This window comes from Anolis sagrei, chromosome 3 (genome assembly GCF_037176765.1).
Source record: "Anolis sagrei isolate rAnoSag1 chromosome 3, rAnoSag1.mat, whole genome shotgun sequence".
NCBI classification, from domain to species: Eukaryota; Metazoa; Chordata; class Lepidosauria; order Squamata; family Dactyloidae; genus Anolis; species Anolis sagrei.
The window spans coordinates 235,636,665-235,656,638 of record NC_090023.1 but is presented as its reverse complement, the minus strand read 5'-3'; the positions used below and the strand labels follow the sequence as shown (position 1 = coordinate 235,656,638).

The 19,974-nt window shown below is 38.4% G+C and overlaps 2 protein-coding genes across 20 annotated transcripts in view; one reads left to right on the top strand and one right to left on the bottom strand.

The window, feature by feature from the left end:
* Positions 1–220: 220 nt before the first annotated feature.
* On the top strand, positions 221–13,041 carry SLC19A3 (solute carrier family 19 member 3). Its single transcript, XM_060767821.2, has 6 exons — positions 221–369; positions 3,951–4,115; positions 5,160–5,976; positions 8,852–9,044; positions 9,828–9,969; positions 12,848–13,041. The coding sequence occupies exons 2-6, from the start codon at positions 3,966–3,968 to the stop codon at positions 13,004–13,006; spliced, it is 1,461 nt and encodes a 486-aa protein (XP_060623804.2). The 5' UTR covers positions 221–369; positions 3,951–3,965; the 3' UTR covers positions 13,007–13,041.
* A 3,106-nt stretch (positions 13,042–16,147) lies between these two features.
* The window catches only part of AGFG1 (ArfGAP with FG repeats 1), a 42,558-nt gene continuing 38,731 nt past the window's right edge, over positions 16,148–19,974 (bottom strand). For 11 of the 19 annotated variants that reach the window (XM_067465972.1, XM_067465974.1, XM_067465969.1 and 8 more), the window contains 3 exons: positions 18,612–18,770; positions 17,585–17,676; positions 16,148–16,854 (listed from right to left, as the gene is read on the bottom strand). In XM_067465972.1, coding sequence (XP_067322073.1) covers positions 16,795–16,854; positions 17,585–17,676; positions 18,612–18,770 — 311 coding nt within the window. In that variant the 3' untranslated portion in view covers positions 16,148–16,794. The remainder of the gene's footprint in view (positions 16,855–17,584; positions 17,677–18,611; positions 18,771–19,974) is intronic. The other 8 variants (XM_060767822.2, XM_060767825.2, XM_060767828.2 and 5 more) reach the window with 2 other exon arrangements.

Sequence of the window (19,974 nt, the reverse complement as noted above, 5' to 3'; positions counted from 1 at the left end):
GAACTTTTAAAATTTTTAATTACCAAGCTGTGTTAAAAACTTGTTTACAGTCGTTTAGGACACTGTAAGCTAGAAGGACAAAAGTCACCCTTAATGATAAAATCTGTAAAGCTTTAAACAGTATCCAGTTTTTCCTTCCTGGTCGGAAGGAATGTGCTGAGGTTCTTCCAGCCTACGTAGTTCAGTCTCCTGTGGTGTGCTTTGCTTTGTAGTAAAACTGCAAGGTTTTTAAAAAAAATCAAAATGGGAAGGCTTGAAGTGAAATGTGCGTGCTTTTGATAAAAGGTATAAAAGCAGTCTGAATGAATATTTGGAAAAACTTGGAACCCACCAGAGCTTTAAGCATTTGAGAGTCAAGCAGGTTTCCAGGTAAGTAATTTACCCCACCTTTCTCTATAGCACTGTTTCTCAACTTGGGGGTCGGGACCCTTGGGGAGGCCACAAGGGGGTGTCAGAGGGGTCACCAAAGACCACCAGAAAGCACAGTATTTTCTATTGGTAATGGGGGGGGGGGTTCTGTGTTAGTAGTTTGGCCCAATTCTATCGTTGATGGGGTTCAGAATGCTCTTTGATTGTAGGTAAACTATAAATCCCAGCAAATACAACTCCCAAATGTCAAGATCTATTTCCCCCAAACTCCACCAGTGTTCACATCTGGACATATCGAGTATTTGTGCTAAGTTTGGTCCTGATCCATTATTGTTTGAGTCCACAGTGCTCTCTGGATGTAGGTGAACTATAACTCCAAAACTCAAGGTCATTGACTACCAAACCCTTCCAGTGTTTTCTGTTGATCACTGGAGTTCTGTGTGCCAAGTTTGATTCAATTCCATCATTGCTGGAGTTCCTAATGCTCTTTGATTATAGGCAAACTATAAATCCCAGCAACTACAACTCCCAAATGACAAAATCTGTCCCCAGCCCCAACCTCACCAGAATTCAAATTTGGGGGTATTGGGTATTTGTGCCAAATTTGGTCCAGTGAATGAAAATACATCCTGCATATCAGATATTTACATTATGATTCATAACAGTAGCAAAATTACAGTTATGAAGTAGCAACAAAAATAATGTTATGGTTGGGAGTCACCACAACATGAGGAATTGTATTAAGGGGTCACAGCATTAAGAAGGTTGAGAACCACTGCTCTAAAGTGTTTTGTGTTATATTCTTTTTGATTGCCAGTGAGAACAGCTATAATTCCTTTTGAGAATATAAATTTACAAAGATGTAGGTAATGCATGTTATTATGTAATTGGGTTTCTGTTGTCTTCATTATGTAGACAAAGCCTGGATCTACAATGCCCTATATCCTAGGATCTGATCCCAGATTATCTACTTTGAACTGGATTATATGTCTCCACTGCCATATAATCTGGGATAAGAAGATAATTTGGGATCAGCTTCTGAGATATAGGGGAGTATAAATGGGGCCTTGCAGATATATAAACTTAATACCAATGATGGTAACCAAGGCTTATTCAAGAGTTGAATACAACGGCAGCTGGATTTTTCCTAGAATAAAAATGCAAATTGTGGAGAAAGTCATCTAAACCAGTGCCACTCAAAGTTGTGGCCTGCAAGCTGGCACTGGTCTGTAAGCATTGACTGCCAGCCCGCTGTGGGTTTCTGGGAAACTGTGTAAATGGGATAATAATATGATACAATTATGATACTGGCTCTTGGCATGTTGAAGAAAAATGTTGGTCCACCACATCAGATAGGATGAGAAACATGAGGGTGTCCCGTCTCAACATAGCAAGTGTTCTATAGCTGTAATGTTAATGTCAGGATTTATCAGATACTTAAGATAAGGTTCTAGAGTCAGCCATAAGAATCAGTGGTGTGTACTAACAGTCACACAATCATCTGTACGTAGTAAGGAATTAAAAATAACATATAACCTTTTCTAAATACATGAAATTAATATTCACTTGGGAGGAGAGCAATGAGCAATCTCGATAAAATAGTTAGGAGTAGAGACACCACACTGGCAACGAAGATCCGCATAATTAAAACAATGTTATTTCCCATAGTAACCTATGGATGTGAGAGTTGGACCATAAGGAAGGCTGAGTGAAGGAAGATAGACACTTTTGAACTGTGGTGTTGGAGAAAATCTCTGAGAGTGCCTTAGACTGCAAGAAGAACCAGCTAGTCAGGAAAGAATGCCCGACTCACCAGAGGGCAGGATATTAGAGGAAAAGATGAAGTACTTTAGCCACATAATGAGAAGACAGAAAAGCTTGGAGAAGACAATGATGCTGGGGAAAATGGAAGGGAAAAGGAAGAGGGGCCGACCAAAGGCAAGATGTATGGATGTTATCCTTGAAGTGACTGGCTTGACCTTGAAGGAGCTGGGGGTGGTGACAGTCAACAGGGAGCTCTGACATAGGCTAGTCCTGAGAACACAAAGAGTTAGAAGCGACTGAATGAATAAACAATTTGGAAAGATGTACTAAGAACATACAACTTTGAGCTACTGTCCGTGGAGAAATCTCTGTTTGAAAAACTACCCCCCCCCCCCCAGCTGTCAACCAGGAGATCCAGGTGTCTTGAAATTAGCCATATACAGTGCGTACTTATCATTCAGGTATCATCTGGTCACAGACTTCTGCACTACGGTGACATGTCTTTGATTTTTTAAAGTCATGTGTTATTGCTTCTAAATTTCCTTCTCTATGTCTCAATTAACTACACACATACATCCTCTTTCATTCCCTTTTTGAGACCGGGTGTGGGGGAGCACAATGCAGAAGTGTGGCCACACATACTATTTTGGTTAGGGAGTGCAGAATTAACTGCCTCCACTTTGCCGTTTTTTTAATGAAATCCTCATATCCCATTTCTCTGTTTTAGCCTCTTATGTGTCAGTGAGAAGTGGGGAGAGGAGGGAGAAGGAAAAAAAGGTGTCACAGACAGGACATTCCAGGTTGTTGTTGTTGTATTCTGGCAGCTTGCTTGGAGTGTGGGTGGAGGGCAAATGAAGCTGCAGCAATTACATTGGATCTTATTTTGAAATAAGAAACTGGGGCCAACCACATTTTCGGTGTCCTGTGATAAATAGAAGTGGGTCGGGGAAAATCTGTAATGAATGCCCCCCGTGGCTTTTGTCTCCTCCCTAAATGCCAGAGTTGCTGTTTACAAGTCTGTAAGTAGCTCATTGGTTTCTCAAACATGTCTGTGCATGTGTTGCTCCTTTGCGGTTCAGTGCTATTTAATAATGCATTGGAGAGGATCTCCTCCCTGGCAGTTGATCTACTTGTGGTTGAACAAGCCTGAAGAAACCCCACGGGAATAAGATTTAAGCTATTTAATGTATATAATGTCATTTAAGCCAGATTCCTTTGGTCTCAAACTCCCCTTCACTTTGTCTTCAGGTTGGTGTGATGGTCTGAGCATTAGACTATGGCTCTGGAGACCAGAGAAACTCCCTGTGTGACCTTGGACAAGTCACATGGTCTCAGCTTCAGAGAAAAGCAAATGTAAACCTCCTCTAAGAAATCTTGACAAGAACACCCCATGATAGGTTCTGCATAGAGACACCATAAATCAGAAGCAACATGGTGGAATCTCCTTCTCTGGAGGTTTTTAAGCAGAGGCTGGATGGCCAGCTGTCGAGGATGATTTGATTGTGATTCCTGCATAGCAGGGTTGGACTGGATGGTCTTTGTGGCGTCTTCCAACTCTATGAATCTACCAATCACAGAACAAGAGTACAGCTTTCTGCCATTTACTTCTATTATCTTTGAGGACTGGAAACTGGGCTGATTTTTGTCAAAAAGCAAATGAACTGATCAAGGAAATATACAGCTGTCCATTAGATGTAGCTCTACAAGGCAAATAATACAATGAATTACACTACACAGAAGTGCTGTGCGTATATGTCTGAGTGCATGCTCATTCAAAATGAATTCTGTGATGCTGTGTACTTTTTCCTTTATTTTAGGCGTAAGAACAAAGCATGGATTGTTGGAAGAAAATGCAAAACACTGGATGGATTTTCCCCACGTCTGTTCTTTGCATATATGGTTTCTTCAGCATGATGAAACCATCTGAGCCTTTTCTGGTTCCTTATCTTGCTGGCCCTGATAAGAACCTGACCATTGATGAGGTATGGGGAAACATGATTGTTATGTATATGGAGATACATATCATGCTTTATTGCAGTTGGCTCATATTTAGTGCAGCTGGTTCATTATACAGTAGGGGTTGGAAAAAGGATTTTCCAAGTTGTAGTTGTGAGTGACGCAGAACAGAAGGTCAGCGGTTCAAATCAGCGGGACATGGTAAGCTGAACAGAAGGTCAGCGGTTCAAATCAGCGGGGCATGATAAGCTCCTGCTATTAACCCCAGCTTCTGCCATCCTAGCAGTTCAGAAATATGCAAATATGAATAGATCAATCTGTACCACTCCGGCGGGAAGGTAATGGTCCTCCATGCAGTCATGCCAGCCACATGACCTAGGAGGTGTCTACAGACAACGCCAGCTCTTCAGCTTAGAAATGGAGATGAGCACCACTCCATAAAGTTGGACTCAACTACTTAATGACAAGAGAAAACTTTACCTAGTTGTGAGTGAACACTAGTAATCCCAGTGGATCTTTTAGTGCTCCCAGACAACCATTTACCCCAATAAACTCTTTCTTGGGATTGAAAAGGGTCCGTATATAGAGGCAACTGCAGACAGTTGGAACTGTTATGGACTGACCTAAGTGGGAGACTAGAACTCTATTGCAAGCTTCACTTAAATCCTTCCACTCTGATTGGATTTTTGATGTTTTACCTATCTCCACATTTCCAGCTCTTTACCCCAGTAGCCCAGTATTAATTTCTGAGGGCAAAGGGCATCATTTCTCTAGATTCTGGCAACTGCAGGCTAAAACAGCTAGCAAGCCAGTGGTTCCCCAGACCAGCTCTAAGGTAGAGAGGTTTGTGTGCCTTCAGATGTTATTGCCTTGCTATTCTGATAATAGTTTATGATTCAAAATGCTGGCTAAGGCTGATGGCAATTTCACTGCAAAGTCTAGATTTCCATGCCTAGGGTTTCACAAAGAGGTCCAAATCTATAACCTTAAATTCCACCATGTGCTTATGTTTTGCATGTCTTAAATGTGTATTCCTCTATGTTAACAGAATCCTGCCTTTCACCTTTTAGGTAACGCAACATGTTTTTCCAGTCTGGACATATTCATATTTGGCACTGCTATTCCCCGTGTTCCTGCTAACAGACTATGTACGCTATAAGCCCGTCATAATTCTCCAAGGAATTAGCTTTATTATTACTTATCTGTTGCTGTTATTTGCACATGGTCTGTCAACCATGCAGCTGATGGAGTTTTTCTATGGACTTGTGACTGCCACAGAGGTTGCCTATTATGCCTATATATACAGTATGGTTAGCACTGAACATTACCAGAAAGTAACAGGTTACTGTAGAAGCATCACTCTGGTTTCATCTACTATGGGTTTCCTACTGGGGCAACTTTTAGTTTCTTTAGCCTACGTATCATATTTTTACCTGAATGCCATTACACTGGCTTCTGTCTCTGTGGCATTTTTATCTTCGTTTTCTCTGCCCATGCCTCAAAAGAGTATGTTCTTCAATAAAAAATCTTCTGCAGATATTTCCGTTGGATCAGATAAGGATCCCTCAAATGTATCTAGCCAGCCAAACTACCACCAAGACAAAGATACTACAGTGCTACCAGTCAACTCAAAGAACTTGCCTGAATACCAACTACCAAGACTCCAAAGTCAAAATCACTTTCTAGCAGTGCTCCTGCAACTATGTGGAGACCTGAAGGAATGCTATACTACAAGGAAACTTCTATACTGGTCACTTTGGTGGGCATTAGCCACTGCGGGCTATAATCAGATTTTGAATTACATTCAAGCACTGTGGGATGCTAAAGCACCTTCTCGTACTTCTGACGTTTACAATGGAGCTGTTGAAGCCATTGCAACATTTTTAAGTAAGTAAGTGATTTAAATGTATCTTCTGCATCAACAGAAATGTAGATGTAGTCAGGGTTTTATTTTTCTATCCAGTCTAAAAGAGTTGACTAGGGCAAGCAAAATATAAGAACTCTTCACACAAGTGTTACATAATCTGAACAACTCCACATGGATTGAAAAGTGCAAGTAATTTGATATTCACAAATCTTCTGCAATTTTTTTAAGGAAGGCTGGGGTACATAGTGAAAATGTATACATCAACATAACAGACCTGAGGCTTCTGTTGACATACAGTAGAAGATTTCTAATGGATAGGGACATTTTGTATATACCTGAATGAATTCTAGCAATAAAATATTACGTCAATGAGCCATAGGTTTTTTTTAAAAATTAAATGAGTCCTTGTAATAAAGATCAACACTATCTTGGGCAGGGTGTACAAGCTATCCCACCACTGCCCACCAGTGTGAAGGAATTAACGTTCGGCTGGACACTACTTTAACAAAGATAAAATGGCTATAACGAGGGGGAAAGACTCTCTTATCCCACCTCAGTAATACTGTCAAGTGACCAACTGATTTAACGATGTTAACTACCGATGTAATTGGTAGTTTCGCCGCCACTACCTCAATTAATGTCTGAGGAAAACATAACTGTGAATGTGAAAATAGGTAAAGTTTGTTCAAACCTTTGGTTCCTCTATAACAACTGCTTCTCTCACTGACTGGACTGAAATTAAGTTGTCTTTAGGCTAGCTGGGATCTAAGGAGTGTGATAGACCGAGGCAGACACCAGTTTAAAGATGAAAATTCAAACAGGTTTATTTTAAACTTGGTGAACAAATCAACTCTTAGTAAGAGTGGTACAAAAGCTTAATGCGGTTACTGAGGCTTAGCTGGTTTAGACAAACAGTCTTTTCTTAAGAATATAACTTTTGTTCCCTGTGAGTTCCTTGTCTCACACTGTTCACTACACTGACACAGTGTGTCCTTGAGAACAGCCCACTGACTGCCTTCACTGACCCTATTATGTACAGTGAACCAGGAACCTTTGCCTTCCCTATGCTCTAACTACAAGGCTCACTTCAAAAGTTCTCTCTCCCTGTCTAAATTCTTCACAGCTCCCTCTTCTTAACTATCCTTCTACACTCTTCGATGTTTAAAGCTCTTCTCTCCAGCTTGTCAAAAAGACACAGCCTTTTCCCCCTCTAAAACCTAACTCCTCCCCTGACTGTTCTAGCCAATCAGGAGTTGGCTGACTCCTCCCTCTTGCCTCTTAGCTCTCCTGCCTATCTCTCAACATGTCAGCTACTGACTTTCCAGGCTTCGGCCTTCCTGGCAAAAGGTTAGATTCATCACAGTCCTCATCAAAATGAGTTACCCAAAACCTCCAAATATGACTGAGTTCTCTAATACAATTATGAGGCTTAGCAACACTTAGACACTTTCCTTCAGTCCTTAAAGCAGGGATGAACCTAGCATAGTCCATCATGAGATATCAAGTTGTGGAACAGCAACTACATGGCCAGCAAGGCTGGTGCAAGATACTTTGTTGTCTGAGGTGAAGAACAAGATGACCTTCTCCCCATTCCATGTACAACAACCAAATTGATTGCTATATGCATCTGTCTTCTTCAACACTGGTAAAATAACGTCTCAATGGAACAAAATCAGAGTCACCTGATTTTGAAATGTTAGGGAACTTATATGAACCAAAACTTAAATTATTTTCTAACTAGTTAAATTTATTTTCCAGACTCATCAGGCTGAATGATTAATTTGTTTTGAGCTACCGTGATGTAGGGTTTTAAGTACTCTGGAGACCAGGACTTGATTCCCTATTCAGCCATGGAAACCCAATGGATGGCCTTGAACAAGTCACACACTCTCAGTCCCTAACGGCCCCATGAAAGGTGTCATAAGCTGAACATGATTTGAAGGCACACAACACCTTATATTAAACACTACATAACAGTATCAAGATAGAAAGAATTCATAAGAATTCTTCCCCCTTTCAATTAGTGGATGGAATTTTGCCCGATTTTCCCACTGACAAACATGAAAAGAATTATTGAGAATTTACAGAAATCTATGAAAAACAGATAGGACATAATACTGCTGCAACAGGTACAGAAAACATCACCCACACATTGCCAAGGATTGGAAAGCAGGTCATGCTGGATCTGTGATATAATACTGCATGCTTACGTTCTACTTTATCATTAGAAGCTTTTATGCAGAGGCTCAATGGCCATCTGCACGCACCCTGTTTCAAAACGGGAAGGAGGTTGAAGCATCTACCTTTGAGGTTCTTTGTAACTCTATCATTCTATTGTCTATATGGCCTCTGTTAGAGGATAATAACATGAAAAAGTTTTTTTGGCATGGATTATGTCTGCTTGTAACAAAACTATGTTTCTAATTCAGCGTTTTTGGCTATCTTCTGTTGGTTAGGTGATAGATGAATAGTTATTGTGTATTGTCAGTATGTTTTTTAGGTTTTGTGAGTCATTTTGGATGCTTGGGAAAGTGGAAGGGAAATATAATTAAGAAATGAATCAGTCGGAATAGAAAAGATAATGCTAGTGAGTAAATACCATTTATCTATTTTACCTTTGTAATTTTGTTTAAAACAGAGATACTTGGAAGTTCTGAAGACATGAAAAACCATGCAATCTGAAATGTATAAGACTTGTTGCAGAGCAATTTAAACTGCTTTTACAGAATTATTTATTAGGATAATTTTGATTCCACCTTCCTATTGAAAGAAGTGATCAAGACAACTTGCTATGTTAAACCAAAATACTTTAGTTAAGGAAATGGGTTATTTTTTAAATCCTTTTTAGTGAGCTTTTGATTCTACAAAATGTCACAAAACACTATTTATTTCCAGGTTCAATAACATCACTGACTGTAGGATTTGTGAAAATGAATTGGGATCTCACAGGGGAGCTAGCCCTGGGAATCTTCTCTGCTTTGGATGCTGGTTCATTGTTTCTGATGCATTTCACCAATAACATCTGGGTCTGCTATGCTGGCTATCTAGTTTTCAAAGCATGCTATATGTTCCTTATAACTATAGCCACGTAAGTAAGTATTATCCATCTGTATGTGTAGTTGTGTATTGGTGTGGGTGTGAGTGCGTACAGCCTCATGCAAATTTGCCACGGTTTGGTCCATTACGTTGGAGAAATTATTTTATATCCTTAGTAATATTTATAGTATTTCAGGAGTGCAATAAAGGCAAATAGGCCAAGAGCATAGCTTGTCCTAAAAATTCTTGCACGATAGATGCAATGAGTTAATTTGGCAGTTGCTGTTCCAGTAACAGCCAACGTTAGTTCACACTAACTATGAATAAAATAAACCTAAACTATGTTCAAGTTCCTATTTCTCTGCAGACTTAAGAGGAAACATGGAATGTGATTCCCATATTAAACTTTGCATGTCCTTTCTTCATAACGTGCATTTTATTCAATCCCACTGCAACCATTTTGTGATTTGAGGTCTCTTTTGTAGAGAAAAAATGGGGTATAAATAAATAGTAAATAATAATAATTGATGTATATGCACATTACTCCAAAATGCCTATGTCAATTCCACAAAAGGGGGGGGGGAATCTGGCTATAACAGTGGCTATACATTGTTATTGGAGGCTGTTTTGGTACACTCGAACTACTTCATCATAATGGGATGCCTTTCATTGCACATGGACTTCAGCCAAGCTCATTACTCAGAACCTTTTGCCCATTTTGATTTGGTAAAATACATTCATTATACTTTCTACTAATGGGATTATTTCTACCTACCCAGGAAATATGAAGGTACAGCTACTACGTGCTACTGTTCTAACAAGAGTTTGATTTTAGGTTTCAGATTGCTGTCAGCCTTAGCATGGAACGCTATGCTTTAATGTTTGGATTCAACAATTTTGTGGCACTACTAATCCAGACAATTATCACTGTTATAGTGGTGGATTCCAAAGGACTGGGATTGGATATTGAGACTCAGGTAATGTAGACTACTGATGTTACAGCATAGGCACCACTGCTAAGTCAATTTAAGTGTTTTATGTTATTCCAAGGGGTAACATCCTTAAGGATGTGTACCCCTAACCATCTGGGAATGATGGAAGGTACAGTCCAAAACTGAATGAGACTGGCTAGGCAAGCAAGGAACAACAAAAAAGTGTTTTTCATATACATTCAAGAGAATAACAAAGGAGATAGTGGGATGGATGATCAAGAAGGATGGTAATACACCAACAGATTACAACATAAAGACAGAACTACTCAATACCTACTTTGTTTCAGTTTCCTCCCAATATGAGAACTATGTGCTTCCATGATGTGTTACAGAAACTAGAAAGGGATCTGGATTGCAAATCAAGATTGTTAGTAAGTTAGTCAGGAGTCAATTAGCTATCCTAAATGAGTTCAAATCTACAAGATTAGATGAACTGAATCTCAAAATACCGAAATAACTTGTTGGTGTACTTTGTGAACCACAACATCATTATTGATAAAGGGCAGTGAACAAGTAAGGTATCAAAGAACTGGAGAGGAAAAAGAGTGCCCCTTTACAAAAAAGGAAGAAAGGAAATCCAGGAAACTACAGAACAGATTATAGTCTGGCATAATAATAACAACAGGGGTTTGTCAAGATCATCCTGCCAAACTATTTTTATATCTTGTGTTTTTAAAAAAGCTAGGTCACTAGTTTAATAGATAGTAGAAATTCTGTGGATGTCATTTAATTGGATTTCAACAAAATATTTGATTTGGTGACTCATAATATTTTGATTAGCAAACTGATCAAATGTGTAATAGATGAGAAGAACATTATTTGACAGGCCCATGATTAGTTTGGAAACTTCTCAAGTCTTCACAAAGGTACCTGCCAGAGATGTTTTAGCTGGGGATCCTGCATTGCACTAGGAGTTGGACTTAACAACCCACAAAGCCCCTTCCAACTCTACAATACTTTGACTTTGAAGTTAAGAGATTACTGTTGATACAATGATTTATTTAAGATATTTTACCCTACCGAAGGCAGGTTTCAATAAAACAATGAAAACAAGATACCCAAATTAACACAAAATATGGTAGCTATATCTATACCCATTGAACAATTTAATCAATAATAAAGTTTGCTGGGTTTAGAAAAAACTTTTAGGCATGCTTAAAGCTCCAGATTGTGACATGCAAAATTCTGAGGGAAGGGAACTCCACAAGTGTGGGTTTTTTTAAATGCCTGTGTTACATTTTATTGTTAAAGAGTAAGAATATTTTCATTATGCAAGAATACACTTAAATATAGGTTTGCTATATGCACTTACTTGGGAGAAAGCCCTTTTAAAACAACAAACTTCTGAGTAAACATTGCAGGATTGCATTGTTGGGGATTATGCCCTGTTCCAGAACTGGGTATAATTACAGGCCTCCTTAAGAATTGTTTTGGTGCCAAACACTGACATGTTATTGTTATAAAATAAGCTGCATTGGTGGTAAATGATGCCGCATATGGTATGCAGTAGAGAAGCATTCCAGCTCTTTTATCACTGAGGGCAGCCAGCATTTCCTTACAATGGCAGAATTGCTACCTATTTGTGGTGTTTCATCTGCCTCCTGTGACTGAAGCCAACAAAAGATAGATTCCCAAGGGTTACAGAGTGTACAAGCAAACAAAGAAAATCAAAGTGCACAAGCATGACCCACCTTCCCCAATAGCTACGAGAACTATGCAAGGAGACTACTACAACAAAAAACCAAATTCCCCTAGTCTACTGTTGGCCTTCGTATATCTTCCGAGTTTCATACTGCAGTAAATGTAAATAATGTTAAATGTATCCAACAAAATCAGTATATAAATGAACACTTTCATGCCACTGGACAGCTGTTAACACTTGACTACATTGCTAAGGACTACAAATCCCATCTGCTCGGTGGCAGAGACCCAGCTCATTATGGAACGTATACTGTTCACTACCAAGTTAACTTTCCTTAAGTCTCCATTTATCTAGCAATCCTTCCTTTTTATGGCTTATGTTGGTACTTCTGCTAATACATTTATGGCCTCATTCACGTTATTCAACAAACCACAGATGGTAAATCAAAATAAGTTAGCTGGTAACAAACTGTCTACCTAATTTTTAGAATCTACAATACTGATTAAGTCATCCAGATCAGGTTAATGCTTAGGACACAACACACCCATCTTCACATTTTTGCTCAACCCCATGAAATTATCAGTGCATACATCAGAAAAACAAGTAATAAAAATGGAGAGAGAGAAAAAAGTTACATAAAATAAACATTTATTTCGAGTTTGAAACATCCCCAAATAAGTTTCCAAACACATTTCAAAGGCAATCTTATCAAATAAATGCAAAAGTTGTTGATAAAGCTACCTCGGGTGCAGTCAGCAATTTCCCCGAGTATCCTCAGGACAACACAAGTCTCTGCTTCTAAGGAAGGGCAAGGATGGATTTCCTCATGAGTAAAGAGATGCTATTATAGGCAAAAATCCTACAGTTCCAACTGGCTATTTAAATAAAGATCTAGACATTGCAGCTTGATATAATTGCACATTATGTTTGATTTAATAAATTACTGAGTAAATCCCTTTTGATAATCACTCATGAGCAAGGATGCAGATGCCTTTTAACTGTACAATGTTGTGAAAATGTATTCAGAAGTCCATAGTGGGACTTATTCCTAGGGATTAGAGCCGGCTAAGGTTGAAGTTTCACTACAATCAAGAATCTTGCCTTTATAACAGGCATTAAAAAGGTTACACAAGGTAACAGATAAAAGGAGTGTTATAAACATTTATCAGTAAGGAAAAATGTTTTCTTAGAAAAACTATTTACCTGTTTGCTTTCTTGCAGTTCCTGATATATGGCAGTTACTTTGCAGTGATAGCTGGAATTTTTCTGTGCAGAAGCATTTACACTATAACCTCAATCAAATGCCAAAAAATGTTGCTGAATCCTCAGAGGCCTGAAGCAGAGAAGCAGACTACAGAAGACTATGGCACAAAATTGTGAATGTGGGACTATACTTTCAGTAAAGGATGAGTAGCTCCGAGACCAGACTAAACACGTATCCATGTACTTGAATAAAAGCAGTAGGGCTGAAGGTTTCCTTGTAGGACTTTACCAAGTCTTACCCTACATGTCAAAACTGAAAAGTTACCAAATCATATTATCATCCAATTTAACAACAGAATTATAACACTGCACAAAGCAATGTAAAATGTCAGATTTAGTTCATTATATTGGCTATGTTTGTTTAAGAATGTTAAGAACATGTCCCTTGTACATACAGTGATTGAGGAAAAATAGTACACTTGCATTTTTAATATCACAATACACAGAGAAAGCTTGTAATTTGAACTAGAAAATGGAACCACATAAGTTGCTAAAGGCATATGAACCATGAACCCAGAACTTTTCAGGTGAAGTTTCCAACAAAGAGATGTACTATTTCTTGAAGATTTGAGTTTAGTCCAACATTGTCAGATGTTGTTCTAATATCGCCAAAGCTTTACTTACCTTAGGCACTATTATACTGCTTTAATGGCCCAAAATATTGTCAAAAACCTTAGAGACCGAGAGAATGAAGTTGTTAACATAAGTTTTACAGGTAGTTCTACTTCCTCAGTGAACTTGTGGGTATGGTGATGAGTTGACCAGTTTTAACAATGATAAAGACAGGAGAGAAGATGTTGCCTAAAGCTTTTATTTTATTAATGCAAATGTGCAAATTCAAGAGGTCAACTATGTAAGTGATAGAGAAAAAATTAGATAAGCTTTTCATCTAAAATTTAAATTTAGGTTAATAATGAGCCTCCACCTGTTGGGAGAAATCTGTTTTGCCCATTTTAATATTACATATGTGAAGGCTATATACTGGATGAATAATTTTTACATGTCTTTTTCTGAATTCACACTTGTACAGTACAGGAATGTCAAAGTGACAGCAGGAACACCAGGGTGCTTTTTATAGCTCCAGAAAATCTTGTTATTAACAAAATATGGGGGTGTTGTCTGAAACTCAGAAGACAAAGTGTTGGCTTATTTATTTCCTATTTAATATACGCCTTATTAAGAGTTACTCACAGAGGTAAAGAAAATGCAGCACGGAGAGAAAGCAAAAATCTGTAATACCATAATTTATTCAATCTGTGAAAAGATAGTTCTGGAAAGGAAATACATGTTAAATAAGCATTTTATAAACCCTGAAAAGATGGAGATACTGCTATTCATAAGACAGCTTGGAGATTGGGATTTAACCTGTTCTGGAAGGGGTTAAAATGAACTGGTGTATTGGTTCCTTCATGCTATAGATGGCAGCAGTGATGCTCTTCCCTGAATTTACCTGGCATGATAACATAACCCATGATATAATTACACAGGATATTGAGTATATGAGGTTACTTTTAAAGATTGGTTAGTTGTTCCTGCAGGTACAAAATGTGTAGCATCTGACCTAAGTATTGCAGAGCACTGAGACCATATTATTCTGATACTGTAATAAAGTACGAAGTGCTCTCTGGGTTCAATTCAAGGTGATTTTAAATATATATTTCAAACTCTAAAGATCTGAGGCCCTCTTACTATTTTTTGAATGTATACAGGTTAAGCCCTTTGAGAAAGATTCGCTTTTAGATTATGGAGTACACTCTTCTCAGAGCTGAGATCAAATCTTACTCCTGTAGGTTTTACCTGCATTACAAAGTCCCTCTTCAAACTGTCCTGATGTTTTCAATTGTTTTGGTCTCTTTTATTGTTTTACTGTTTTAATTGTTTTAGTGATAATTTTGTTTGTTTTTATGTGAAATTGGCAACACTATTTTTAGTGGAAAGGAGGAATATAATGCAATTTAAAAGAAACAGTCTTTAACATATGAAGAAAGGTATAGGATTGGAATTTCAGGATCATTGGAAACATATACACAACCCATGCTTGAAGACACATTCAGACTTTCCACATCTGCTTCATTCTGGAAGCATATAACATGTAGGTTATGCTCGAATGCATTTCTATTCATAAGCATAAATCCTCGTATCAAGTATTGGAGTTATGTATTGGAGTTATGTACCAAGTATTGGAGTCCTTCCTGTACACATTTGTAAGGTAAGTCAATCATTTTCCTTATGATGGACTAAGAAAGCTATTGATATTTATCTTACACAGAATTAAATTCAGAAAATGCAACAGCAGAAAAGAAGTACATCATCCATGCAACAGGGAAAAATATATAAAGAACAAGAGGTATTTGCTGGCTGACTGACTTCAGTACAGTGTTCCCCCGCTACTTTGCGGCCTTGCTGTTTTGCGGGTTTTTCCTCCACCCCTGGGAGCCGTGGGGGGGGGGGGGGGGGAGGAGGAGGAGGAGATGGGGAGGAGGAGCCAGGCACTGACAAATGATGGGGCCGGAGGATGCTGGAGCTCCAGGAGGCGACAGGGCCTTGATCCCTTCAGGCCAGGAGGAGTTGGGGGAGGAAGGGGAGAAAGAGAAGGAGGCAGCGGCGGATGAAGAGGGTGAGCACAGGCCTTGGCTGAGCCGCTACTGGGCTTGGGAGAACTTGCCCAACAGGGAGGCCCGTGGCCCAGGCTGGATGAGAAGAAGAGCGGATAAGAAGAGCACCCCCAAGCACTTGCAGCAGGCAGCGACAGAGCAGCAGCAACTCCCTCCTTTGCCTCTTCCTCCTCCTCTTCCTTGGAGGAAGAGGCAGAGGAGGCGGGAGTTGCTGCTGCGCTGTCACCGCCTGCTGCAAGTGCTTGGAGTGCTCTTCTTCTCCTTATCCTTTGCTCTTCTTCTCATCCAGCCTGGGCTTCCCTACATTGCGGATTTTCCTGGAATGTAATACCTGCAATAAGTGAGGGAACACTGTAATGCCATCTTTCATAATTTGTTTTGAATTAATCAGGATGTAAAATAGCAGCAAACTGCAAAGTCTTTTATGATTTTTACACCAAAGTAAGAAATTAAAATACAGTATGTGCTGTGTGTTTGGAACAATTAGTATTTTGGCATTTTATTTATATATATTTCTAGTATATAACAGATGGCGACAATTCACAATGTAACTGAAATAACCAAGAAAATATTGGATCTCTTTTGGGATTGAATCTGAAAGTTTAACAAAATTGATTAGTGCAAATGTTGACCAAGACAAAAATATTTTTCTAATGTTTATTTTTTTTCCACCTGCAAACTGTAGCAAAACATGATCAGCTTTATTATGCGGACAGGTATCCCTCTACGTTATAGAGAATTTAGGCATGTATAAATAGAAGAGCTCTTTAGGAAAGGAAAGAAAAACACTCCAAGAAATGAATAAAACCTTCAATTTTAAACTCATGACTCCCACCAGCAATGGTTAAAATAACGTAGGCCATTCATTCCAAGAGATATAACAGCACCTTAAAGTGGCTGATCTATTTCCCTCAGTAACGTTTTTCACATAACGATGTGTTAAAAGTTACAAATACTGATATGCACAAAGAACTAATTTCTAAGAAAAAAATATGTACAGTACGGCAGCATAATGAATGTGGTATCTGCAATAACTTAATATTAGCCAATTTTAATATACATGATACCATTCACATTCTCCTGCCAATGCACAGATTAAAAGATATTATCACAGCCCCCTGTTTTGCACATTACCTGGTGTTCCTTGGTTTTAATACACAATGCAGGCTTTTTTTTTTCTTGAAAGACTTGTGTTTAAAGCTAAGGTCAGTGAGACAAGACAACAGTGCAAGAGGCGCAGAGATGTTATGTGATCACATAAGAGTTCTTTTAGGTAAAGTGTCTATAAGGCTATAAGAAAGGATTGGTTGATGAACTTCCTGTTGGGAATTGCCCTGCTGGTGCTCCTGCCTAGTGGAAGGAAAACAAAAGTTTCACCAAAATAATCATGTAAAGCCATTACACAAAATATACTACCTCAACAGACTCAAATCATGCAAGCTGAGATAATACCATAATTTCAGAATTCACAGAACAGAGAACACCTCTTGCAGTACTCGTGATGGTATTTTTATCAATGTAGATTTTTAATTAAAGACAACGTATAACATTCTGTTCATACACAGTGGGATAACCATAAAGAGATTATTTCTAGACTTTCCTCAAGCAACTTTCTTCTAGTAAAGAACATCCAACCCAAACAGTTGAAACCCATCAAAACCCACCCTTGGTTATCTAGCCCCTTGAAGCTGTTTTCTGGGCTGCAACTGGTGGGAGGAAGAAAAAGTGGGGAATCCCTTGCTTCCCAGTTCTGCAGAGGAAAGGAGATCTGGCAATTGGCATTTGGCCTACAGAAGGTAGAATACAAAACGTGGAGCAATTTGTTCCTTGAATCAGAAATAAAGGGAGGGGGACATGGCAAAGAGAGGAAAATGTACTTTTCAGTATATTACTGGGATCAGGTATAATCCCATATTTAATAGGTTATAGTTACATATCATATAAGGTTACTGCTTCTAAGAACAGAGACGTAAATCATTCCTCTATTTCTTGATTAATATGGAATCAAGACAGTTCAATAATATAACAATATGATCTCTAAATTTGAAATACTACCACCAGATCATGTGGGATAACTTACCATGAAAGGATTACTAGATACTCCGACAGCTGTAACTTGCCCAAATGGGGTTGCTACTGGTTTTGCCTGTCCAAATGCAGCAAAGCCTGCACCTAAGTAGCAGAATATTAAAAGCTTTAGCTTTAGCCTGGTAGTCAAGTATTCTAGTAGCATTTACTTTCACTTATTTTCCCTTCCTCCCCCAACAAAATAGCATAAATACAATTATGATGCAGATATGTATTTAAAGGACCATATCTCAGAACATAAGTATCACATTAGCAAAACATAAAGCGTTAGTAAACTGCATGGCCAAAATGTATGCACAAAGTTTTTAATTTAATTATTTAGTCATACACTTGTTAGACTGTTTCTACTTAAACATTCTATTGAATATATGACCAGATGATTAAATAAGTAGTTTCTGCATAACTTGGCATCATGACATTATTGATGTTTCAAGCTAAAAATGAATTGAAATATTTCTCTGTATTTGTCAGGCAGATATTTACCTGGGTTTACTATGACTTTCTAAGACCTTTATTACTCACATCAATAGTCATGCCTGCCTGCCAGTGCAAGGAATACAGGAAAATAAAATATGCAAATAGCTGGATAGGGTGCATTCCCCATTATCAGTTATATCCCGAGGCTAGAATGTAATATTTAACTGATTGACTAAATGAAAACATGGAACAGAACAGGCATGCTAACTCAACTGACTAGCAGCCAAATGTACAATACAATACTGTAAAGAATGACCCCGTATCCATGGTGGATACATTTCAACATACACACACACATACACACACATGAATACCTCAAACTGTGAGTAAGATCAAACTCCATATTTTGATTATACTTGGGCTGGAAACATATCTTAGAATTGCTCTGGAAAACCTAGAGAGATCCACAAAGACTGGGGAGGGGGGGGGGGAGGTATGTTTTTTGAAGTGTGGGTAGGTGAAACCATGGATATTGATTTTCTGGATAAAGGGGTTGTTTTGAAGCCATCTTTTGAAACAAAATGTAACATATAAGTATTTACCATTAGGCTGTTGGGCGAATGCAGCCTGAGGAAAGGCTGCCTGGGCTGGGAACGCAGGCTGTTGGAAGTTACCACTAAAGCTAGTAGGAAGACTATATGAGGCAGTTGTTCCAAATCCTGCAGGCATACTCATGGATCCTGTGCCAAATGTTGCTGCTGGTAAGGGAAACATAGTATTCAATTACTTTGAAATGTGTTCTACTGCTACTGTGAAGTCACACAAAGCAGCATTTCCACAGAAATCATTATGAAGCGGTCAGTCACATGGCTAGCCTTAAAGCATTGAGTTTCTGGATATTATAAGAACTTAGTCAAAACATGTTTAGCCTACTCTTTTTGCTAACTGCAACATTTGCCATTATCTTTTCCTAGACATTTTCAATTTTGTTTTCTGGAAACACGATACAGATGTCAGAAACAATACCAAAGTACTAGAAATTTTCAGTAGAAATTAAGAAGTGGAGAAACACAGCTAATTTCAATAGTGCCATGAAAGCATTCAACTCAATAATCCAAGAGCACTTTCAGAAATACGCAAGGGGGGAAATGAGAAGGCGTTCTAATGCCAGTAACCATTGCTGACCACTCCAAGAACAAACTTTCAAGAAATTTCATCCAGTTCACAGTTGAATCCAAGTGCTGGCAGCCCCAATAGAATTTTAATCTGACAAGTGACTCACAGCTAGCCATCTAATATTTGAGTGGGTAGAGACTTTTTATTTTAAATGGCTAAATCTCTTCCCATCCAGTCACAGTTTCTGGCTGGACTGGTAAAGAAATATTGTTCCACTACTTCGTTATGTATGATGCAGTCTAGTAATTAAAATATCTTATATTTTGTGTAATATTACTATATTTCTTAATAATCTTTTGACTAGATTTTCTAGATAATCATTTTGCAGAGCTAATAATTTGGCATATTTATAGAAGGTATCTATGTTTTGTTTTAGAGAACTGGCACTAATTTAATTCTATGTCTCCATGTTCATCAAACAATAATTTCAGCTAGCCAGGAAAGACATGGCATAAGAACTTATTAAATTAATCACGGAATAAAGAGGCACACATGGATATATAGAAATAGACAAGATACAGACAGTGCAACAACAGAACTTACACAAGCTTCTATTAGCAGGGAGAATAGCTGAACACTGAAACTTGCTCAAATAGCCAATCCAAACACATTGTAGAAATACACAATGGTTTGGTATCATTACCTTCACTTGAGCTACTACACAAGCTTCCAAATCCATTTTAAGCATCTAGTAATGTGACCATGGAGGTATAACATAATGTTTAAACTCACAATTCTAAGCACACTTATTTGACAGCAATTCCAATGGAGCGAATGGCATGTAGCTTT